General features: G+C 35.1%; 1 protein-coding gene across 2 annotated transcripts in view; it reads right to left on the reverse strand.

Annotated features, from left to right (window-relative positions):
• Positions 1-27272, reverse strand: part of LOC149784948 (ephrin-4-like) — a 415889-nt gene that overhangs the window by 107612 nt on the left and 281005 nt on the right. Inside the window, exon 1 of one of the 2 annotated variants that reach the window (XM_089978595.1) lies at positions 12471-13333. The exons of the other annotated variant lie outside the window; for it this stretch is intronic. Coding sequence (XP_089834721.1) covers positions 12471-12622 — 152 coding nt within the window. The 5' untranslated portion in view covers positions 12623-13333. Of the gene's footprint in view, positions 1-12470; positions 13334-27272 lie in introns of those variants that run through there. 2 annotated transcript variants of the gene reach the window in all.

A 27272-nucleotide genomic window follows, 5' to 3' on the forward strand; every position in this document is an offset into this window, starting at 1 on the left:
CTATTCCAACTTTTAAAACAAATCGTACCTTAACAAAATGATTAAAGCCAAAATTGTATCTTGTACAATATAAAGAGTTTTGTATGACTGAGCCATGGAAATAACTAGTCTCATAAATAGTGCACACTAATTACTTGGCTTGTAATTTCTTCAAATCTCAGCATTATATATGATTAACCATGTTAATGTTTGAGACTTTTGAAATGTTGTGGTCAAAAACAATATATACTTAAGTTAAAAGTGCCCATTTATCTTGTTCTGCTCTTAAAAAAAACTAAATTTTAAAAAAAATGTTCAATGTCAAGAGGAACTGTTTTTCAAGAACATCAACTTTTAGTTTTAATCAATCAGCAAACTCCTGTTTGAGTCGGCAAATCTTAAATTCAATCCCTGATGTATCTGTGATGAGTTACTTCCCCTGAAAAAATATTGAAACGGCGATCACTTTGAAACTGCCTGATTTTGTTGCATTTTTGATTACCGTTTATGTCAAAATGCCTCCTGTATCTTAAAAATGTCTCTTTCTAGGCTTCTAGTATTACTTTAATTCATGGGTCAATAACATTTCAAGTCACTTAACAAAGAATATTTTGCAAAATATGCAGGATATTTTGTTGCACACATCTTTATCCCAGGCAAGTTAATATTTTTTAAGAAAATAATGTTGGAGTGGAAAGCCCTTATGGGAGGGCTCAAAAATTACAATGTTATACAAGTTCAGAGATAGAGAAGTTGAAAGACATTGAACCAGCCTCTCTTGACTATCCAGGGAATCTAAGGAAACAGACATACACACTACATGTGGTTTGGTAGTCTTATAAGAAAGATACACCCCCAAGTAAGTAAGTAAACATCATTAAATTATCATCTTATCAGCATACTAGGAACAGGGACTACATGTTGTAAATTCATCCCCATTAATCAGTTCCAAGTTTCTAACAGTCTGATTTCCAGATTGTTGGACCCTATCTTGGTAATCTACATCTTATGACTGACACATCCCCATTCCCCTCCCTGATCTTGTTAATGAAAGGAAATCAATCTCACAAAGAAGCTTGCACATCAATGAAAACTAGTCTGTAAAATCCTTTTTATTCCTTCCATACTAATTTATTACTACAGACAAAGCCCATACAAAATACAGGAGGCATTCTTTCAACATGCACATGTTTAATCAGTGCTGAAACTGCAAATGTACTAATATGGTTTATTTCAAATACAATTATTTATCCCAGTTTTGTTTAATCTGTTTCATAAGGGGACATGTTCCCCAGTCAAGGATTGTGGAGGCTGGGGTTGTCTATGCACTGGAATTTGCTCTATGTCATGCACATGGCAAAATGCAAAGGTATGTGTATGCCATGTGTCTGTATGGATGTGGCAAACTCCACATAAAACTTGGCTGCCAATGATGTGAAATGAAATGCGCTATTGACAAGATTTGAAACTTAACTCCATTTATCCAGTATTATATATCAGATGATTGTATATCACTGTTAACTGTCTCTAAATGTAAAGCATTAAGTTTCATTTCTTTAACAACTTCCCAATACAATGGAACCAATAAGATCGTATTGCTCACATAACTAGTTCAGGAAGAAATGTTTTTCAGTGCAAAAAAAATTTTGTGTAAAATTTTGAAAACTGTTTAGAAAGCTCGAAAACTTTAGGTTTCTATTACCATGACAACCTGGGTACATGAAAATTATGACATTCATTTAACTGTTTCAACTATGCAAAGTGTTTCAGCTGTTTATGAATGGGCTGGGTAAAAACTTACTGTGAATTTTAGCAGGAATCTTTTACAGATGATGTCAATGTCAATATGTCAAATTTTTGGGAAGTCAATTGATGAACAAGTGACTGACCCAATGACAAGTCATTATTTAACCAACCATGTCAATCTGTTTGCCAGTGACAGGTGTTGTCCATTTTGCTCCATTAAGGGCTTAGCTAACAAAGGTCAGAAGAAGTGTCAAGGAAAGATAACTAATGACCCTCGAACAGGAGTTTCTAAACTGACCCAATACTTCCTCGCTATCCCTTGTGCTGAGAGAGAGAGAGAGAAAGAGAGAGAGAGGGAGGGACTGAGCATTTTATCTGCATCGTATGAACTTTATCAATTTTAATGGTCTCTGCCTGATACTCATCTGGAAATATGTTGCAAAGTACAAGAATGTAAGAAATTGAATACTCACCTGTAGATCATATTCATCAAGCCAAAAACAGGACATGAAAAAGAAAAAAAAGATTAAATCAGAAAAACAATCAGGAAACAAGAATGCATTATGAAACATATATATAGACTGCTCCAGTGGCAGGGTGGTCAGAGTGTCTGCCTCAGATGCAGGAGGTCGTGGGTTCGATCCCCGGCCAAGTCATACCAAAGACTTACAAAAATTACCAACAGCTGCCTCGCTTGGCGCTCAGCATTAAGAACATCACTATAAACTGTCACACTGGAGACACTGTAGTGGTATGACTGAAAAATTGTTAAAGCTACATTAATATATATATATATATATATATATATATATATATATATATATATAAAAAGAATAAATGAATGACACTGAAGACTGATTTTGAAATTGTTTTAGCAAATGCAAGTAAGATTTTGCTTTCTGTAAAACAAAGATCATGCCCTTTCCTAAAGTCTGATTTAGTTCCATCTGACAATTGGGCAGAAGTGATTTGGATTACTGTTTTATGGCAACGAATGACAAGGTTATTTTAAACCAAAGCAACTGTAGAAAAGTGTCCTGCCCATGGACACTCCATTGTTGCCAGCCACAGCTAACAGTAGGATTTGAAACTGCAACCATTTGATCTGAGCCCAGCATGCTATCCACTGAGCCCTTGTAGGTATTTGGTTAGAGCAGGAGAAATAAAAATGGATTGTGTGAGGTGGGTGATAATTAGATTTATAAATTATCTTAGCATCTGGTTCATCTATGAAGAAAATACATACATTTTTCATAAATATCCCAAGATTTCATGCACTTCTAGTTCCCCTTTTTTTATGCCTATATATATATATATATATATATATATATATATATATATATATATATATATATATATACGCACACACACACACACATCAAAAGGAGAGTTAAAATTCCACACTATATACATATATACTCACATATAAGTCAAGTCCAACTGCAAACTGTACAGACCCAGATCTTCTGTTGCATAATACACTATCAGATCTGGGTCTGTGCACTTGGACAGTAGTAATCGGAAGAACAAACAACATATACCTTGATCTGTAGGTGTATTATATTATGGCAGTTGTTAGCAGCTTGATTCAACTTACAAGTGTATAGGGTAGCGAGTTACAATTCCATATTTATTCAATATACTTGATCCTGAATTTTAAACAAAATAAAATATTGAAGCTATTGACTTTTCATCAGCAACAAAAATGAAGAAAAAGAATACATTTTTGGTGAGAAATGTGGCCAGCTGTCACTCAAAAGGCAATAAACTGGTTCACTTCTGTTCTCCACATTGTCATCGGATAATGGCAAGATTGACACATTTATTGTATTGTATGTATGTGATCTAAACCCTACTCAACATAGTTAACTGGTGAGAAACTGAATCAGAGTCACACAGATGCAGGAAACTGAAATGGTTTGAGATATGCAGGAAAGCTTTATAGCTCTCTATCATTACACTGTGTTGTGTTCTAAAGATGATCCTGGTTCTCTGGAAATCAAACCAATATCTCTAAGACAACATCCATTATTTTAATACTGCTTGTACTGGTGACATGCTGACCAGATGATGTCAGCTTGTCATGTACACGAAGCCTGTGTGTAAACAGTTACAGTGAGACCCCAACTATCCTGTCTAAAAAAACTCAAACCATTTGTCCATCAACAACTACTGCAAAATACAATAAATGAAACATACTTTCAGAGTTGTGATGTCAAATATCTAAGACTGTTTTTTTGTGTCCCATTAAATCTCAGAAAACTAAATTATGTGATTTATCTTTTCAAATCATCCAAGCAAATATATGACCCAGAGAGGTTATGCTGAAGTCATATTTTAATTCCTTCAAAATTCCATTGCAAGTTGTCACGATTACAACACAAACAATTTCATCAATTTCATGCATTTACTGAACATGAGAGCTTTTTTTTTATAAAAATTTGGTTACCCACTACCTTCCCAAAGAACTCCAGAATTCATGTGCCCCGTCTTAAAGTCTGCCTCATTATCTCTGCATGACATCATGTTTTGTCTTTGTTAAATTTTTGGCAGGATCATATTTACAATGTTCTAAAGTTGTCAGATAAACTGAAACGCTGTAACAGTCGGCCATCTTCTCCACCCTTCAGATTTTATTGTTAATCTCAGTCAGCAGTTGTGTATCAATATCATTTATCATCTGATGTTCATTTATAACGCCAGTAACCTCCAGCTATTCTTTAAATTTGACATCAATTGACACAATGCTATCTACCTTATTTACCAAGTATGACAAAAGAGTCAATCTTCCATTGTTTACTAAATGACTGTATTAACCATATAATCTGAAGACGGACTTGCCTCAATATCCAGTAAACCCCTACCCCTATCCTTTATCTGGTTTGAAACTGAATACATTTTGCTTGTTTGGAGCTGTTAACATTTGATGACAATCTGAGATAAATTAGTCTGTGGAGCTACCTGAATTTTCTGTCAAGTGGAAAATGGCAAGATCTGATTGCACTAGGACAAAAAGCCCTACTTTCTTAATAGATCTTTTGAACAAAAGAGCCCCCTGCCTGTGCTGAATTTTTATGGTGGTGTTCCACACCTGTAACATAAGATGCACGCAGGTTTCTGTGTTTAGTGGTGTCCACTCAACCTAGAAATGATGGAGAGATGGATAAACAGATGCTTTTGTTTCACAACAGAAAGGGGTCACTGTGCATATCTATGCTTACACATGGGGGTTTCAGTTCTACTGAAGATATGGTATAATACATTCACTGAACTAGGAGCTAAAATGTCAAATCTTACTACAATAAATGAATTAAAATAAATGTTTTTCCTTGCCTTGATTAGTTTGTACCAAGATTTCTAGATTTTCAACAATTGTTTAGTAGACTCGCAGTAGCTCTGCAATGAATTCCATGCTTGTACAAAAGAACCCATTGAAAGCTGCACGAACAAAATACAACTGTCTTACAGTACAAGAACTCAACATTGTCCTGTAATGACATGCAGTATAACGCTTTAATCTGCTTTTCAAATTAACTCATTTTCCTCATTTTAAATATTTTCTTTGCTTATATCCCAAAACATCTCAAACTGAACTTCCACCCCCAATCCACCCCCCATTTACAGTACAAACTGTATATATTTCAGACTATGTGACTGTTTTCAAGTTTTTCATTAACTTTATACATGTCGAAAATATTCTAACTCTTTAAAGATCCCACAGACAGTACAGACCTTCAGGTTTAACTCTACTGGTGCTCATCACTTGGTATTCATATTAGGGTACTGTATATACTTGCTTATAAGTCAAACTGCAAACAACAAAGATCTTGATCTGCAAAGCATAATGCGCCTACAGATCATGGTCTATCTTGTTTGTTCTACTGATTACACCTAACAATTTACAAGACAAACTTCACTGCCATCTCACCTCTGTCTGCATGGGTTCGACATTCGGATTCAACAAATGTAGGTATGTGAGAAAGCATGCCAGTAGCTTCTCATGGGTCGGTGGTTCTTTCCAGGGTTTTCCCGGGTTCTTCCTCCACCATTAATACTGGCTGCCATGTAAAGCCTAATCGTGTGCGGAAAAATGGTGTTAAACCCCACAACAATAACAACAAGACAAACTTTGATGTTTAGAACACAAGTTTTATGTTGAATTAGCGAGGAAATATTATTACATGTTTTGACTGGTTTCAAAGTCCCTTCTTATAACATGATTTACACACTCAAATATCTATACACCAGTCTGTATTTCCATTATTGCAGCTATAACACTTTTAATTCCATCCAGAAACCAAGCTGATTAAAATCAAAATTATCTTACAATAAAGAGATCTGACAGACACTGATAAAGGTTCAAGGTTCTGCTGAACTGTGGAATTCTGGGTCCACTTATTTTTAGCAACTTGTCACAACAAGCAGGCATTTCCTAACAGGGCATATGACATGGTCTGAATTAAATTTTTCACAAAGGTGAAAACTGTAATTTGATTGTTATATCAGAAATTTTAATTTCAATGAGACTGGTCTGGAAAGGAAATGTGAAACACATTGTAATCAGAATGGTCTGGAAAGGAAATGTGAAACACGTTTTGATCAGACTGGTCTGGGAAAAAAATGTGAAACTCTGTAATTAGACTGGTGTGGAAAGAAAATGTTAAAACACTGTACATGTACTCAGTCTGGTATGGAAAAAAATATGTCAAACACATTGTCTTACGCACCCAGCAGTCATTAGAGCAACACAGACCTCAAAGGTTTGTAAAAATAAATTCCTTATTTACTCTTCTTATATTTGTTAAAATCTTAAAATATTTGTTACGTTTATACTGAGGAAACCTTCAGTTAGTCTTCCTAAAATTACAGGGTACACTCAAATTGCAGTTCAGTCTTCATTTGTGGCCACTCTTTTTTACACAAATGTTCTATCCTTAACACTTAGGGGTGGGGTGTTTCATATATACTCACTTATAAGTTGCATCCAACTGAAAACTGCAGCATAATGGCAAACTTGGGTCTATGTGGTTTCTTAGAATTAATCAGAAAAAAAGATTGGCCACAAATGTACAGGATCTTTGTTATCTGCAGTTTGCCTCAACTTATTAGCGAATACATATGGCATAAAAGAAATACTACATTATATCTTTTACTGTCATTCTTTTGAAAAATGAAAGAAGCTATCAACCCATAACTCAACCTGTCTGCTGCCAAAATCTACATGTTCATAATACAAGGGATAATCTCATAATTTCTTGCAACATATCATTATATGCTCAGTTATAAGATGAGTCAAACCGCAAACAACAAGATCCTTATCTGCCACAGCATAATGTACCTGCAGATCAGGGTCTATATTGTATGTTCTACTGATTACTCGTAACAAACTGCACAAACCCAGACCTTCTGATGCATTTTGTGGCAGCAGATCTGCGTAAATGCAGTTTGCAGTTGGACTTGTTTTATAAATGAGAATATACGGTAAGTGAATGTGATAATTAGGACAGAAAAAAAGGAATATATAGAAACAATGGGCTTTATTCACCTGTTTGAGTCTGAGAAAGATCTCAAAGACATGTGATAAATTCACAATGACTATGTAATTGACAGAAACTCCATCAAGTCCATGCAATTCCTTCTAACAGACAGCTGGTATAGTTGATACCTGATAGTATCAACAAGTTACTTGTCTTAAAGTTTGGGAATAAATAGTGCTTGTTTTATCTCGTCTATCCCAAATATTAAACAACCTGAATTTTCATCTACATTTAACAAAGAATCACAAAAATAGGTATTTTTATTTAGTTAGTTATTTTATGAGAAAAACTGAATGATACAGTAAAGATACAAGCAAAACAAAGGAGTAACTAAAATTAAAATAATGGTATTTTATACTGCAATATATATAAACCATCAAATCAAATGGTAATCAACTTCCTTCCTAGTTTCATTCTGCATATGTAACTTGGTCCATTTCAATATGTCAGTTGCTAACTACATTTTGAAATATGGTTTCACAGATTAATTACTTACTGTTAATTAAAATTTTGGTGTAATTTTTTAAATATGGATTCATATGTTAATTACTGTAAATGAAAATTGTTTTGGAATTTTAGAAATATGGTTTGACATGTTAATTATTAACTGTTAATTAAAACTGTAATACAATTTTAGAAATATGGTTTCACATGTTAATTACTTACTGTTAATTAAAACTGTAATACAATTTTAGAAATATGGTTTCACATGTTAATTACTTACTGTTAATTAAAACCGTAATACAATTTTAGAAATATGGTTTCACATGTTAATTACTTACTGTTAATTAAAACTGTAATACAATTTTAGAAATATGGTTTGAGATGTTAATTACTTACTGTTAATTAAAACTAATACAGTTTTAGAAATAATAAGTAGCTTCAGAATTTAAAGATGCTAACAGTCTGTTCACAATGTAGTCAACAACAGCATGGTATTACTGTGTATTATATATACAAGCCAATTTCTTTGTATGACTTTACTGAAACTGTCAAAAAGAAACAAAACTGAATGCATCCTGAACATGTCTTGATAACATGGACATGTCCAGTATTGTGTTTGTTTTGCAGTATTCACAAAATAAGACATCTATTTTTTTTTAATTGCTATTATTTCCAAAGCACAGAGTACAATTTCCAATTCATTAAAATCTTACAATGAACTTCCCATCAAAGTTAATTCGAACTCTACATGTATCTAACATTATATGTGTCTCTCTTTGTTCCTACAAAATAAAAGGTTAATCTGTTTAAAACGTTCATTACATTAGTTCCATACTTTCATTATCATGGAAAAGTTAAAATAAAGGTAACATATATATATATATATATATATATATATATATATATATATATATATATATATATATATATATATATGCTTGCAATCCAACTGCAAATAACAAATGTTGATCTGCCATTGCAAATCAGGGTCTGTCTTGTTTGTTCTACTGATTACCCCCAACAACTTGCATAGACCCACATCCTGCTGTGCTTAGTAAATCTGGGTCTTTGCATTTTGCACCTGAATCTTACTAATTAGTAAGTATACATGGTTTCTTAATGTGGGAACCAATAAATATTTTGCCATGTGTATTTTTAGATGGCAAATTGTTTATATGTATAATTTTAGATATATTTCATACTTGTATGTAAAAATGTCAATTACTGCAAATGACGCAATTTCTTTACACTTTTGTATTAAAATTTACGCTGAGGTATAAAATCCATTTACACTGCACAAGAAGTTATCTTAACAAAATATTTAATTGGAATTTTTGGAAGAGTAATAAGCTCTTTTTGTATAAGAATTAGACTGCCAAAGTCTTAAACATACTGGACCATGATCAATCAACCTGCTCTAAGTAAATAACCAAAGCCCAGTGTGATTTCTACCAAAAACAACATAGACTCAAAACTGCAGGGACCTGGACAGATCTAAACGTTTTCACAGCTTGCACTGAACATGAGTTGGTGTCAACACCTTTCACCAATTTCCTTCTTTTTTAAATATAGAATGTTAAGACTCACATCCTAAGACACTTCAGAAATGTGTGAAATACATTATTAAAGGGTTAATTTGCCACATAGAAAATTTAATTGATTGCAAAGTGAAAACAGGAAACACAATCTGATAAATATGTGCATCTGCATGCCTTGTTTTGTACTGATATTTGCACGTACTGAATTTTGAACAAAATGTTTTAATCACCACACCTAACTAATAATCTTTGTACTTTTATTCACATCAGATGTAGACTAAGTACGAAATTACCAGTAATGATATTCGTGTTCAATTATATGCAATCTAAAATTGTTTCTAAGTAACTATGCTTTGATTTAAAACTGGTTGTGATGTAATAGTCAGTAAGTGAACAATACCCCCGAAGCGGTAGATAAAGATCTGGTTTAGACAACTACTGGAATTCCGATCAATGATCAAGTTCCCTCCAGGACAAGTTTAGTTACAATGCTTTTGGATAAACTAAAGAAAGGTGACAGCATTAGATCAGGCGGCCTACAGAAGACTGCAAAGATGTGCAATACAAAAAAGCATGGGTGTTAACAGGAAAACACCTAGCCATACCCCTCAAGCAAATTAATTTAAAGGAAGATAAAAAGAATAAAGAAATATTTTGTCATGAATTCAATTGCCACCATTTTCTTATCACACCTAATAACCCATTAAGATCACTGAAGAAAGAAGAAAACAGTTTTAATGATGCAAATCTGTACAAATAGTAAGTGTAAATAGATATAGCCGTGAATGGCACAAAGCAATGATCTCCTGAATCTAGAGGGAAATCTAAACTGACGGTGCCAACTTGCTTGGACCATTGCACAAGCGCAAAACTTGCAGTCGGCAAAGCGTAGAAATGACGTACGCACGCTTTTACTGGATTGAAACATACATTCCTGTTATCAAGATACGGACCAATCAACATAATTAGGTACAAATAACCCGAAATAATTTTCTGTCGGTGTCTGGTGTGCACTAGGTTCCTGTTACAGATAATGGTACACAATTTGTAAGATAAACACGTGAAAGTCAACAATAACACGACTTAATTACCGACCACAACAACTGCTAAACCTTGTATTCAGTTAAAATACTTAATTATTTTACATGCTCATAAGACATTTGTTTCGTCCTTCGATATGCAGACCCCTTGTATTTTGATAATCCTCATTTTTATTTTTACCCCCCTGTTACAGGACTAAAAGCTGGCATGTTTATGTAAGGGATTTCTGATAGAAATAGCGGGTATTACAGGCATATAAAGACTTGTGTTCATAGAACTTTGAACGCATTATTTTGGACTAGACTGTAACTTGCCTAGAGCACAGCTAATGTACAAACATGACGGTTTGTCCATGGAACATGTGGCTCAAAACACTTGTTTTCTCTCTCCCCGCCCCCCCCCCCCCCCCGAACAAGATTGGCGTCGTGGCCAGACAACAATACATCAAAGCCCTAAAACAGCTTTGATTCAAGTATGGTATAGTGTTTTAGACAGCGATCCGCCAAAAATAGAATTTACAATAACTCACAAAATACGAAAGGAATTGAAGCATGTAAAAACTGCATTCCACTATAAAAATACAAATCAAAAAGCAGCATCGTCCCTTTTTTAAAGCTAAGGCTGACTCTAACAAAATGTATTTACTCAAAACACATATAATCATTTAAGTCAATTCGTTTTCTAAATCTGCATGAAACGTGATATTATCACAATATTTCCCACTAAATAAGATTCTGTTCGTAAAGTGATTTGTTGTTTTGGGGGGTGGTGGTCAAGGCGCGTAAATCCAACACAACGGCCACTCGCACTGATAATTCCAGATTGTTTCCTTCTCCCAAAGGGACACCTTGCCAGATATAGAAAATTACTTTAAACCGTTCAGGAGAATTTACTTGACAACAGAAGGCGAGTCCAGTCCCTAGCGATGAGTTAGAAGTGCAAAAAGGAACCTCCAGTTGTAGGGGCAACTCGCCTTGGCGTTTGACATGCAAACCGCAGAGGTCAAGACAATTAAACTTGTCGGAAACTGATTGGTCATACATATAAATCTTATTCACCAACACACAGAAATAGTGACTGTGCATAATTGTATAATCTACCTAATGAATCTATAAACATCAAAACAATTTTTTTTTTAATCTCAAGATTCTCGGTTCAATTCGATGGTGTGGATAGGAAAATAATATTTTGTATCAGCACACACGAACATACGAAAATATACAACCGTTACAAGTTTACACAAAAATAAAGATGACAATTTTTAATATTACATCTTTATACATCACACTAAATTAACATTCTCTCGGAGAAAATAACACAATTAGCAGATGCGAAATGTATAAAGTATAAATGTAATTTATGAAAACTATATAATTTGCAAACGCCTAAATTATGGTACTAAAACGGGACAGATTGTGACATAACTAGAAAATACTGGATATTCTTTATCACAAAACTCCCCCTCCCCCGTCTTTTCCACTGGGGATATAAAACTTGGAGCAAAAAAATCAATTTATAAAATACCGAGGATGAATAATATCAACGTATATTTAAGTAATAAATATTATTTTTTTTACTTACATAATAAGCTTTCAAAATGAAACTAATTTGATATCTGTCCATCAAGAAAAAAATGCATGGATGTGACATCAAGTTGTGGAAATAGCTGTAGTAATCATTCATGGAAATAACAAGTCCGAGTTCAGCGCTGAACGGAGAATTCACACATTCAAATGTACAAATTACCAGTTCCATACTTTGCTACCACCCACCCCCGCAATCAGAAATGGATTAAGCAACTGTATTTTACAGCTTGTGTTGTTTTTTCTTCTTCATATCCTCACTTCTTCAAATGTCTAGATTTCAAAACACTGCCACTGTTATCACATGTTATTGCAACAACAACAAAAAAGCCGTAGCTATTCATCGCTGATTGTATACACACACACACACACACACACACACACACTTCCAAACAGTAGCAGCGATAAAAACATTATATTAATACCAGCATTATTAGTCATATATATTGTACATGAAAGACTGGGTATATACATTTAGATGACTAACCTACCTGGATAATAAATGTAAAAAAAAAACTAGAACTGTTATGTTCATATCAGGCATATATTATAATGTCTGATAAACTGTCAGATACGTATATACATATTCGTGCTATACTTACAGTAGATTTGAAGAATTCCAATAAATTTCTACTTTTTTCTCTGTTTCCACCACTGTCACCATACACATCCCAAGTGGGAATAACAATGACATGTAGTGTATCAACCAAGGCATGACTTCAAAATATCGCCGGAATTTTGTTTCAAAATACATAATCGCTCCTCAAGAATGGCACAACATTGTTTGGGATATTTATTTAGACCTTCAGAATCATAACTTTCATTTAAAACTCTCCAACAATCGCTCGAAACACAAGAAAAATCACTCCACTCTGTACTCCTCTACTGTTCACTTTCTATTGTAGTTTACAACTGGCCGTCAGTCAATGGGGAAATTGGAATTGAACTGAGAGAAGTCACGTGACCAAATACTCTCAACGGGGCACCTTGAAGGGGAATTTACTTCTCGTCAAACCGCTGCAGGACAACACGATTTAATTTAGACAGCACAAGCTGATACGATTGAGTTTCATTGATCTTTTTCAGATAAAAGAAATTTTTTCCTTCTAAAATGAATATGATTCTTGTTGGAGGGCGTTCTTCACTATTCATTATTTTTTTTATATTTTTTTTGTAGTGGAAACGCTATGTAAAATGTACGAATTGGTAGCTCACATATCACACAAAATAAATTCCGACGTTGTCACGGATGATTTTTTTTTTCTCTGCTTGGTCGTGTACGTAGATAAGAGAATGAAGAGGGGACATCTTCAGCCGATCAATCTTTATCTTTTTCTAAGTTACAGCACTTGTAATGCTCGAATTGCACACATAAAAGTATTTAGAGAGGTCTCTCTTTGGAATGTGTTTTACGAAAGCAGTAGACCTAGGTACCCTCTGCCATAATTGCAGAAATTTTGATGATAGATAAATAAATCTTACAGCGATATGCACGGAATTGTGCCGTGCGTCGCAAGCACTAATCTTATCGTTCAACTCACGTGGTGATAAAATGGAAGAGCTGAACCCAAGAGAGCCAATTATTTTCCTGAAATCCGCCAAAAGCGTTTAATAAAACGCCAAACTCGTTCAAGCGATAACGTTACCTCTTTCTTCTTGGTGTGGTAAAAAGGTGTTAATGCTCCCGAGGGGATATGGAGGTGAAGACTGACCCCAAGGAGATGAAGATTATCTGGATCGATTAAATGATTATAATAGATAAGATCATCTCTTTTGTAAATCTCTTAGTTGTGAGAATTACACGCGAAACTGAAAGAACCATTTCATCACGTAAGGTGTCAATTCATTTGGACTTTGTTGGTTGTTTCTGTGTCCTTAGGTAAGGTACGTAACTCCTCGGCAGGAAACTGCCAATATTGTGTTAAAAGTACTATTCAAACCAAGAAAAACAAAACAAATCACTAGACTTAAAGAACTTCAATACTTTAAAAATAATGTTTGAATTTTATACGTATCTATTTTAGGAAACAGCAAACACGATAGCTTATCGTAAATATTTGTCTCTTTTTGTCTATCTCCCTTTTTTCTATAAAAAAAAAAAAACATCCACCCCAACATTTCTCGTTTCATAACAAAAATACTTATCAAATACTTGTATAATAGAAGGGGGGGGGGGGAACTTCCGTGCTAAGTCACATACAGGCACGAACGTTGTAAATTAGTATACACAGAATCGACAACTTAATATGGATGCCCCCTCAAACTGAATGTAAAAAAAAAACAGGTCGACAAATTACCTTTACAAAAATATATACGTCAACCATCGCCTTTGTATATAATATACTTAAATTTTGACTGCATGATACGTTATTAAGCCCCGAAGGACTTGGGGCTGTACATACAAGAGACCCGATGGACTTGGGGCTGTACATACAAGAGACCAAATGCGACCTCCTGCATGGACTGAACCATGAATGTAGTCCCAAACTATTTTTAGAACATTTTTTCCCTCTTGTTTTGGTGGTGATACTTGAACTAGAACTATGCATTCTAGATACTGATTTAAATAAAATTCTTCACGGATAATTTCGAAATGACATCATCCTTGGCATTCAACTGAAAACACCGTTATCTGTCTCATTCGAGTAGGTGGTTTCTATACTTCTAGACCTTTGTCTTCGATAGCGAAGAAAATCCTTCTAGCCTGCAATTTTTGTTTTAAAACTAAATATTTATAACCAATAACTTGTTGAAACGTATTCCCAATATTCATTTTTGAGAAATTCTATGATGACGAAAGTGGACACTTGTAAGGCAAGATGAAGGATAAGACCTGAGTAAACCACCTGTTTTCCCCTAACGGAACCGGGCGTCAAGCCTGCACGTATGTCGAAATTACCAATTCTTTAGACTATGAGCAGTGTGGTATGCTTGTGTGTGTATGTACCCTATATTGGCGACAGGGCACAGTGAGTAACGAGGTAATGATGCGTGCCAGGAAGAGAAAGCTGTGACCTATTACATATTATTTTGTTTCCAGTTCAGCCTTTAAAAAAAAAAAAAAAATGCCGGTTAATAAATGACAAGAACTTCACAATGAGTCCATCTTTGAAGAGTTTAGATTAACATATGATGTACATGTATCAGGATTTACACGCACTGGAAAGTTCAGTTTGATAAAGAATTTGGAAAATATAATATAAAAATTTGACCTTTTTTTCAATTACAATTAATCGTAATTTGTAGTAAATTTGCAATGGTAAATAGCAAAGTCAACATAAATACCCAATCAGTTATTTTTTTGCCTTTTTGTTGTGCGAGGTAAATTTAAAATGCAAAGTGAAAGGAAGATGGATTTCGTGAGACAATAAAATCGACTAACAGATATAAATAAACAGTCACTGAACTTGGCAAAAATGCATACATTTCATGAGTTGTGTTGATACCAAGGGCATTTGATAAGCTCATGAACTCTGTCACTAAATTAAAAAGTTTTTAAAACAGTTCAAGGAAAAAGAGTAGAATTTTTTTCTGACTTGTCCATAGAGACATCTGACTGGTTTATCAGATTTCGAAAATTTAGCAGTACTAAAATTAATATTGGTTTATAATGTAAGCTAATGAATCGCATCCGATATTGCATTACCACACGACTCTTTATTCTTTTTTCCTCAGTATGCAAATTCGAGACAAATATGTACAATTTTATATGATTCAGAAGGACGAAACTGTAATTTCTTTTGACAACAATCATACGTCACAATATCATACACATGTTTATAAAAATAAAACAAGTAGTTTCAGGCAAAAACAAGAGCACCGTGAACAGCACATACGCTCGCCCCAAACTTACTATTTCTCTGCGCAGGTAATAGTAGTAAGATGGTTGATTCCAGACATTACTGACCAACGGATTTCAATGACCTCGACCTTTGTCATGTGTGGTTTTGAACTAAACTTACTGTGCAGAAACTATTATTTTCTTAATTCAGGTTAACACGACTATCTGACCTATATACCCTAGAATATATACTCTTCTTTAGGTGCACGCTATCCACAAAATTTGGTTCAAGAACTTGCTACAAAAGTTATTTTGAACAACCTATTTTTGTTTTAGCCTCAGTGATAACTGACCCGGATTTTACTCACCGTATACGAATATGTATGCTTCATATCTAAGTGCAAACCCTCCAAAAAAATTTAATGCAACAATCATTGTTTTTCTTTCACGATGCACTTTAACTTTTGATCTTTTGACCCTCAAATCCAACATGTTTTTTCTTTCTTTATCCAACGTGTAAATCATCCACAAACTTTGTTGACGGTGCAGGGTTAGGAGCTGAATTTTTTTTTTGTGCAAAACATTATTTCTGTCGCAGCGACCTTGGCTTTTTTACCACAAAAGCGACAGACTTCTTTCGTACCCTAAGCGCAAGCCATGCACACAATGTGCTCCATGTATATGATGTAGAAGTAATGTTTCTATGCGGAAACCTTTTCTATTCTTCCGTTCAAAGTGACCTTAATTTTTGACCTTTGAACCCGAAACAAATAAATTTCATTCAAACGCGAATGCCATACATTATGCATCGTAACTTTAGATCAGTTTGAGAATCCATGTTACTATGCGGAAACCATTTTTCTTCCGTCGGTCATGGTGACCTTGATCGTTGACCTTTCGAAATCAGTATGGTGTGATAGCCATCCAAAAAGTTTGATAAAATTAAGTGCCCTTACGCGTGTAAACTGAACGCAGAAAGTAACTGCAATGTACACCTTTTGCAGAAATTCTGACCCCCAAGATAGACGAAATTCCATATCACGAGTTCTGACGTTATCAAGAAAACACTGTCGACTGGTGGAAATAAAACAGTAAAACTGCATTAGCGCCATAAATTATCAAATCAACACTACTGAAAGTGGTTGATCCAAACCGTGTACACTCCTTGGTCTACAACAATTTCAACAGCAGATAAAGTACGGCTTTTAGATAATCAAGCTACGAGCTCCGAGTGGACCCCTAGTGCCCTGCTTGAGAACGTCGAAAGTTTTTGTTTATTTGTCCATTTACCAGTTATAACAAGAAAACAGTGACATCCCGTGCTTTCAACACAAAGGAAATTCCACTCTTAATATTCCTTGGCATGTATTTTCTTTCATACACTGTGCTCGTATAAATATAATTTAAATCGTGTATACACAAAGTTGAAATAAAGCCCGTTCTTAACGAATGCGTATTGAAAAACTGCAATCTGGGCATTTTTACACAAGCGAGAATACAGGGTATATGCATATGAAACGGCAATCTGGGCAGTTTTATAAAAGCTGGTATAGGCATATGAAATGGCAATCTAGGCATTTTTTTAAAAGCTGGTATAGGCATATGAAATGGCAATCTGGGCATTTTTTTAAAAGCTGGTATAGGCATATGAAATGGCAATCTGGGCAGTTTTATAAAAGCTGGAGTACAGACTATATGCATATGAAACGGCAATCTGGGCAGTTTTATAAAAGCTGGTATAGGCATATGAAATGGCAATCTGGTCATTTTTTTAAAAGCGAGAGTACACGGTATATGCATATGAAACGGCAGAGCTTCCTAATTTTATAGTCCTCACCTGATGTCTTTAAGACACGTGACCGTGGAGTAAAAACTTTAACCAAAGACACGTTGCCGCCATCGAAATATGGATAAACTTTATTTGTTTATCACCGATGGTTAAGGGGGGGGGGGGGGCGCAAGACAGTTGTTGCGATCAAGAAAACTGTAAACACGTAGAGGTCATTCGGAACACATTTTCTGACAGGTTCTGCTTCTAAGAGAAACTTGTCTTAAACGCGACACAGGAATCGGAATCGTGAAACTTTTACAGACCTGGCTATCGTATGACTAAAAAAATTAAACCGTCTTCAGCATCAGACAATACAGAACATACCCGTGCAATTTTTATTTCTAACATTCACCGCATCTTTTTTATTACGAGTGCGACACAATGAAGTGTGTGTGTGTGTGTGTGTGTACGAAAGAGAATTGCAAATATGAAAGTCTTCACTCAATTTCATACATAAATTATAAAAAGACTTCAGTTCACTATAATATTAATCTGACATAATAATCTATTTGTACAGATTATATGAGGGCACGATTAGGAAACTTGTATAGTTACAGCAACGCGATTAGAGAGAACCCGATAATACTATAAAATCCTTGTGCTGAACGAGATGATGTAACATTTGTTAGATACATACAAACCATCACAACTTGTGTCCAAACACTATGTAAATCAATGCCTCCATGTGCCGGTTGTGATTTATAAACTTTGGAATAGTTTGTATCAGTAATAAGTGATATGATATAATTCTATGTTACCTTACATTATCTATTATCAAAATCACTGTATTGCGTAAGGGTATGTACCTTGACTTATGAATGTATCGATAAAGTACTGTAAGTAATTTTGTTGTTGTTTTTATTATTTTTTTATTTTATTTAGACTTTGTAACCGTTCAAGCGCTCTGTCATGTATGTGTATTAGTGTTTTTCTCTGTATATCAGCGTGTCTGTCTATATATTTGTTCACGAGTCTGTCTGTCTGTCTGTCTGCCTACGTCATTCGATATTTGTCTGCTAAATAAGTTTGCATCTTCGTATTTTTGTGCGTGTGTATACTGTCTATTGACAGATCAGCACAATCATGGCTATATAATGCAAGGCACAGTATAGGCAGTAAAAATGTAAGAGCCCAAAAACTTTCCAAAAATCTAAGGTGGACACATCCTTCCAATCAAAAGAAAATCTGCACAATCGGACAAAAGATAAAAGTTACAGGTTTTGCGAAAATTCACAAAATGGGATACAAAGATAAAGGCATGAAAATGTTACAAATTAATACAAACCGCAACTTTAAAAAAAATGCCAAGACTTTCTCGGTTGGATTTGGTTTGGACTTGCTTAGTGATAAACGGCATATCAACACAAGTAGGTTATTTAGTACCGAGACGATTGGAGTAAAGTGCCTTGCCCAAGATCACACCACGGGCTGATTTGATTGTAGGATTTGAACCCGCACGATCTCCAATGAGCAAGCACGGATTCTTTTCGAGTTGGAACATCACATGTGCATATATACTTTGTCTTTTTGTCTAAAAATCATCAGCCGACTAGAAACAGATGCTATATTTACGCATGCATCTGATTATGACACGTTATGAATTTTATGAAAATTTCAACAATTTATAAACACAAACGTCCAACCTTGTCGTTGATAAACCCAACACCCCTCAACCCATACACACATTAAGTCAACTCGCCCGAATTGTTTTTATTTAGGCTAAATGAAGCAGTTTGTATCAATGATATTTAAGTCCAATATAACTCCGAAGTAAATTCGGCTTCCCCATTTCAGTGTCAGCAAGCCTACGCGGATGTTGCGATTATACCCATTTGTGTCTGTACAACGGAGACTCATTAAATTTATTATTTCGTTTTTAATCACGCTTACAATTATAGGCAACACAAATGCGTACAATTTTTGACGAGACGCAAGCATTTAACTCACAACGAGACACAGGCATACAACTGAAGACAGTCATGCAATTCTAGGCAAAACACAGGCATACCACATCGGGCATACAGTTCTCTAAGACATATGCATACAATTCTAGGTGAGACAGAGGCATACGATTCTAGACGAAACACAGGCCCACAACTGCAGACTGAAATGATGACGAGAAATGGGCATACAACTATAAATAAGACACAAGCATATGTTACATGTGAGACACGGGCATACAGTTCTAGACAAAAGACAAGCACATAACTGCAGACGAGACACATCCACGCAACTGAAGACGAGACACAGACATACAACTGTAGACGAGACAAAAGCATGTTTAGGCGAGAAACAGACTTACAATTCTGGAGGAGACACAGACGTACAATTCTAGGTAAGACATAAGGATACAATTCTGGACGAGACACAGACGAACATTCTACGTGAGACACAAATATACAATTCTGGACCAGACGTTAATTTAAACCAGGCGCCAGGAAGCTAGTCGAGACGAGACATGGGCATACAATTATAATGCCTGCAAACAGGCGAGACACAGGCTTAAAGTTCTGGAGAAGACAGTGTTGTTTTGCCTAGAATTGCATGACTGTGTCTCGTCTTCAATTGTATGCCTGTGTCTCGTTGCGAGTTAAATGCTTGCGTCTCGTCAAATATATATATATATATATATATATATATATATATATTACGTTAGCGCAATTCTTAAAACGGTTATCTGGTCATTTTCATATCTTGATGCCAGTGTCTGTTGCATGAAGCACACGTGACGGAAGAAAGAGCCATCTTCATATTTACTACAAAAGGTATGTGGTCCCCCTTTCTCTCCAGAAATTGAAGCGTGTTTTGTTTCGTATGAGGTTTCCCTTTTCCTCCAGAAACTTAAGTATGTTTTGTCCTGTATGCGGTACCCTTTCTCCTCCCGAACTGAAGATGTTTAATTCTGTATCCAGATGATTTCAAAAGCATTTCCAATTCTGGAGAAGGCCAAGAAAAGCATTTTTTCCCCCACCTCGTGCAAATAGAATTTATGAGCACGTCAACACAATACTAGGTATCTATGGTACCGATTCAAAGTTTCATTCCCAAAAATTAAAGAAAAAGTACTGTAATTAAGTTTTTCCGTATAGAAAGCCTTATATATATATATATATATATATATATATATATATATATATATATATTCAAGGGATGGCTACACCTCGGCTCGCGCAAGCCTGTTGGTGCGGCTCTTATGACGTACCTAAAATAACTGTCTTTTTATTTTTTTATTTATATCAAAATTTGCTGAACAACACTGAATAATGTTCAGAAAAGATCATTTATATTACCATTACTCTCCACAAAACATACTTCTGTCTTAAATCCTATATTCTCGTCTTCATATTTACATTTTCTAGATGTTTGCAAAAATAAAAGAATGGTTCTTGATGTTTGCAAAAATAAATGAATGGTTCTTCCCAATATTACCTCCATTACTGCGGCTCTCGAAAGGTCGTCCAGTTGGCCAACCCTGTTTATATATATATATATATATATATATATATATATATATATATATATATATGGTCATTTTTTGTGTTTAGACACGCACTTTATCTACTCTTTTAAATGTTGAGGCTGCTCTGACCAATTTATTTGTTTTCAAAAAAGATTTTTTTTCTCGTGAGAATCAATCTTGACGGGGAATACCGGGTCAGACACATCAAGAAAATTTCCTTCTCCAATCTTGTGAATCTAACTTAGGGTTGTCCTTAGTTAACCATGATCTCACCACAATACCCTATGAATACCTTCATTATAAAATATTAACAACAACAGCTCTGATGAACTTCGCAAAACCAACACTGAATCAACAATCATTTTCATATGTTGGTTTCACAGAAAGCTTATCTGCATTACCCTACTGCATTCGTATTATTTTCTGCAGTCCTTTAGGAATAGTCCAATATAATTTACTAATATACTAATGACTATCAATGACAGGATAGCCAGAGGGCTTGGGATCTTTAGTCTGGTAAAACGTATTCACTGAAATTCCGTTCAAGCTTCATGTATGTTTAAAGTAAAATCGCGTCTCTTTCAGGTAGCACTTGTTTAATTCAAGTCACATATGCAACAGTTCATAACTTGCAGCTGCCTCCTCCCCTCCCCTTCGTTGTTAATGTGACGTAAGCACAAATTATTACTGAGTACTGTATTATGTATTGAAAATGTCTGTGTTCCCAATCTCGGTAAAGTAAGACGACAATAAAAAGAGGAGAAAATCGCTTTGGTGTCTTTAATTAAAGTAACATCAAGCTTTAGGTTTTGTGTCCGCTCCAGACTAATATAGAATTTATGCTTGTATTATGAAATAAGAGGGATTCAGAATGCATCAAAGGCGATTAAAACTGACGAATACTTGATTCCCTGGGCTCAAAAAGATATAACTGCATAATAAAACTGGGATTCGAAAAGTCAATTTAACGCAGTAAAGGACTGCTCTTTGCTCTTCATTTTGCGAGTTTATGATAGCTGCAGAGAGAACTCGTGTCCATTAGTGGTATGTTTTAATTGGAACTGAGTGAGATTTTAGCACACAGATTCATCACAAACTCGATGCAATTTCACTACATTATTTGTTGCTATGAAATTCAGGTGTTAGATTCTATAGACACAATAGGTGGCCTATCACATATACTTGATAAGTGCTTTTCATGAAAACATCAGTAATGAGAATTTTTTTGTGTAATGATATGGAATATTGAAATATAAAATCACTAAAAGCAGAGAAGCACTAATATAAATGTAAAACGTGGGGCATGAACTTAGCAAGTGCCAGGTAACAATCAAGAAATAAGTATACTTTCAAAATTGTGTTTGATTTGGGAAGCGTAAAGTTCACAATCTAGCAACAGGTATCTATGAATGTACTAATTATAACAAATAGATCCGCGATCACAAATTACAGCAGGTCATGGTTGGACGGGTTTTAGACTTATTATAATTTAGTACTTTCTCCACTACCTACCATCTCCATGTAATCCCTAAGCTTGATAGTGTCTGAATTTCTCATTTTGGGGTCAATTTGTCGACCAAAACTAAATTTCAAGCTGCTTCCACCAATTTTCGCTTTTTTAATTTACCAGCCATGCTACCATTATCTTGTTCATTCCAGCGTAAAGAATGTAGATTTCCAGACAAATTTCATTTTCACAGTGCCCTTTGGACATAGATTTTACACTCAATATCTAAATTTAACCATCGTTAAAAAGCTGGACTAGATATTTCATGTTCGACTTGTAAACAGAACTCAATCATATAAACAATCTATCACCCTGACACACCTTCAGTTAAATTAGGGTTTTGCAATGTCAAAATATTGACTTCCAACATCATAAATCAAAACGATCACAAAGATCAACAATTTGATTAACTGGCCAAACAGCTGTACTGAATGGCTACAGCCGATTCAATAACCGCAAGTAGTCCCATCCTCGGGACTGATCGCCTTCGAATTTGCCTCGTAGTCATATACAAAAACTAAATAGAACAAAAAGCAGATGAGAAAAAAAACCCCAAAGAACATGGACTATTCACGAGAGGTCCCGTTATTAAGCTTCTGTCTGTTAATAAACTACCTGCCGCATTAAGAAGTCTTTGGCTTTGGTTAATATAATAATTTTTCTTTTTGACAATAATTCATAATTTGACACTCAGTGCATAAAGGCTTAATATCATGCATGCATGCTTAAATATATATTTCAAAGCCATCTTATTAATATATCTTCGCTGTTATACATGAAGATCTGACAGCAACCGCTCAGGGGACATGTTCTGGTAACTTATGTTTTTACGATACTCACTAATTGTATCAACCAATCAGAAGAAGTCTTATATCTTCGCGTTTGGAGAAAGAGCACTGTGGATGAAGAGTATTAATGTATATCTAACGATTTGATTCACTTTCAGATATTCGAAAGCCGCACTTCCATTGGCTAATTCAAAGGTCACCCGGTACAGTTATGAACTGAACACGTGTCCATTGTAAGATCTGATGTGAATACATAACTAATGAAATGAAACTTTGGATACCCGTGTATTACCGGGTAACATGCACAATCAGTCAAATGATGTATCCCGCCTACCACAGCGTGGTCACACATGTTCGCAATACCTAAATCGGACCATGACCTTTAACATGGAATTTAAGATACTAAGCAGATATAGAAAGTAACCAAGTTTCAGTATCCTCACTCAAATGTCAAAAGCAAAATTGTAAAATTGTGATACCATCCCACAACAAAAAATAAACAATACCACAACTCCCCTTACCTTGAATATAAAACATTGATTGTACAGACATGAATCTGAGAAGAATAAGCGTACGGTGATGCATCCCTGTATCTCAGACAAAATACTGACATGTGACCCCGACCTTAGGCATAATAACCCAAAATGCAATGCGAACGTCTTCAAGAGACAATATATAAGTACATCAATCTTCACCAATTTTAAATAAAAAATCTCTTAAATAAAAAGCAACAACAGTTAATGAGAATAATCCTATAATACTGAACTGTGAGCTTGACCCTGAATAGAGGACCTCAATGTGGTATCACAAGACCGATTATATTTATATATAATGGAACAATTCAACATACAATACAATGACAATGATGATCATGAGGATAGAACCTCCATGTGATATATAACATATCTGCTCTGATGCCATATATGCATTTCAAGTTACATCCCTTGGTCTCATACGGTTCTAACATTATAGCAATAAAGTGTGATGGAAAACTTGAAACTATGAATCACGAGCTTGAATGTTAAGATAGAAACCAGGGTAGTTCCAACACATCGTCTAAACTTTACGATAAGAGTTCCAGGGTAGTTCCAATACATCGTCTAAACTTTACGATAAGAGTCCCAGGGCAGTTCCAACACATCGTCTAAACTTTACGATAAGAGTTCCAGGGTAGTTCCAATACATCGTCTAAACTTTACGATAAGAGTCCCAGGGCAGTTCCAACACATCGTCTAAACTTTACGATAAGAGTCCCAGGGTAGTTCACAATTGATCCTCTAAACTGTTAGACTGGAACCTCAGGATAGCTCACAACACACTTTATAATCTTTAAGATAGGAACCCCAGGGTAGTTCACAACACATCCTCTAATCTTCAAGATAGGAACCCCAGGGTAGTTCACAACACATCCTCTAATCTTCAAGATAGGAACCCCAGGGTAGTTCACAACACATCCTCTAATCTTCAAGATAGGAACCCCAGGGTAGTTCACAACACATCCTCTAATGTTCAAGACAGGAACCACAAGGTAGTTCACAACACATCCTCTAAATATGAACCATATAGTGTCTGTTACATGACATACTTTCGAGTGATGATGTACGATTATATAGTTTCATCCATCAATCCCAAACGGTTCTAAAGTTATAAAGCAAAAGGGAATGTGTAAGGGGAAAATTAATATTGAGCCGTGACCTTGACCTTGACTGATGCATACCAATATGATAAGCGGATGGTGATGATGTACATGTATAACAAGTGCCGACCCTTAAAAAGTTGTCAAAATAAAATGCTGCTTCATCTACAAATATGTATGCTAAATTCACATTTTTGCTTTAGTTGAGAGAGAGAGAGAGAGAGAGAGAGAACTACAAAGAGACTATTACTGAATCAATGAACATCAGCAGAAATGTTATTGTGCATCAATTTACTGGCATTTGTGGTGAATGTTGGTCTTAATGATGAAATATATATCTCTCTCCTCTAAAGAGATCACGTGATTCATTAGCCTTCGCTACTAATAAAATATACAACGGACTGAGATTTTGGTAGACAATCTTGAAAGTGGTATCTATCACACTTTCTAAAAACAATAAGTTAACATGTCCATTATAACATTATTTCCACCCGAGACTTGCCATTGTATGTATACTTAAATAAGTCATTGAAACACAGGATAAACACGTTAGGGAGTCACCGAAACTTTTTCGCAAGGAATCAGAACAAAGATATGGACTTTGATAACACGTAGGAAAACTGATAAATATGGTTTATATCGCAACCACTATAATCGTACCTAATACAAATTTCTGTTATATTCGAGCAGAAACCAGTGACTTTAATCTCTGAACTTAAAATCGACATGTTTCTTCCTTATCCCATTGGCAAGCCATGTAACCAGTTCGGTCCAGGTCTGCGATATAGAACTGATGTTACTGTGTGGAAAGTAGTCTTCATCTTTCGGTCATAATGGAACTGACCTTTGACCTTTAAACCCAATATTAATATGCTTAATTTTTCCCCAAGTGCAAACCATCCACAAAGTGTGACCTAGGTCCGTGATGTATAACTAATGTTCTTTTACGGAAACCACTTTCTTCTTTTGGTCATAGTGACCCTAACCTTAGACTTTTCGAACACGAAATAAAACCCCAATGCAATAGTTATTGTGCGGAAACGAAATTGGTAACAGACGTACGAACAACATAAATAAACCGCTAGTCCTTATCGAGGCTACATGGAAAGCATGGTCGAGCATTTTCACAGGGACCTAATTAAAACAAGTCTTTGAGATAATGCCGAAGTTGTTAAACATATTTTCATCTGATAATGCGCGTGTCGTACATTCTATCTAAGAAGTTCTAATGCTTGAGTGTAATTGAGTGTTTTTCCAGTCGATTGAAAAGACTGTTCAATATTCTGCCGGGACATTGCAGTGCCGCCTCTGTCAAGATTGATTTCTTGGCAGATTGTGATCGGATTTCAAAATTTATCATAAACAGACATGTAGTCTGCAGTCTGTTTAATTTTATTCGTGAATGCCTGGCCATGAACGTTGAAGACGGCCGGAAAATGAGGAAAATGATACCAACATTGGGGCTAATTTGCTGCATTCTTTTTCTTTTCTAGACTGCAACAAACCGTGTTTTGATGGACCAATTCTGATATTTAAACCAAAAAAACAAAAACAAAACAACAGTGTTATGTGCAATGAGGAGATATTCTCTAATGAGACACCTTCTGATGGTCGACAACGATGACTGAGAAAGCATTGTCATCAACTGACGGGAACGCGTATGTAGCTGCGCTTTTGGTTTTAAATGGAATAGTTAGTTGTCCTTGGCGTTTTTTGTTATTGTTAGTTTTTGTGTTGGTTTTTTAAGTTCTAAGCAGCGCATCTTGAAATGCCTTGTAAGCCATTCACAGCAGTGTCACTAACTTCCACTCATCTCTACTTCCATTTATTCCACATCTTCAAAATAAACCCATTACGAATAAAAAATTTCGTTAATACCGAACATTAACAAATATTTCAACAAATACAAATTTATGAATTTATGTAAAATACTGTCTTTTTATATTCTTTAATCGCATTGCACACAAACGTAAGGTATTGACACCCGACTGAAAGGTACTGACACCCGACTGAAAGATATTACACTGTATTTTGTCGAAAATCACCAGTGGAGGAAGCGCCACTCCTCTTCAACAAAATTTTTATATAAATAACTTAATCCTTTAATTATAAACGTTCGCTAGTGCACATCAAAACGAAACGTATTGTTAGCAGATAATTCGCTAAGTGGGACCTAATGAATTATAATAAATGTGTATAGTAAAATTGGATGTAATACAGCGTTAACTTGTGAACCGTCAGTTGATGGATATTGTACAACACAGACCAAAAACTAGGCTATCTCCATTTAAAAAAAAAATAAAGAGACCCTACTATCCACCTGCATTATTTTGCACAAAAATAAAAATAAAGTAAAAATAAAATAAACTCGTGACTACCAAGACTCTACTATCCACCATTT

The sequence above is a fragment of the Sinohyriopsis cumingii genome, chromosome 13 (assembly GCF_028554795.1).
Source record: "Sinohyriopsis cumingii isolate HCF-2022 chromosome 13, ASM2855479v2, whole genome shotgun sequence".
Taxonomy (NCBI): Eukaryota; Metazoa; Mollusca; class Bivalvia; order Unionida; family Unionidae; genus Sinohyriopsis; species Sinohyriopsis cumingii.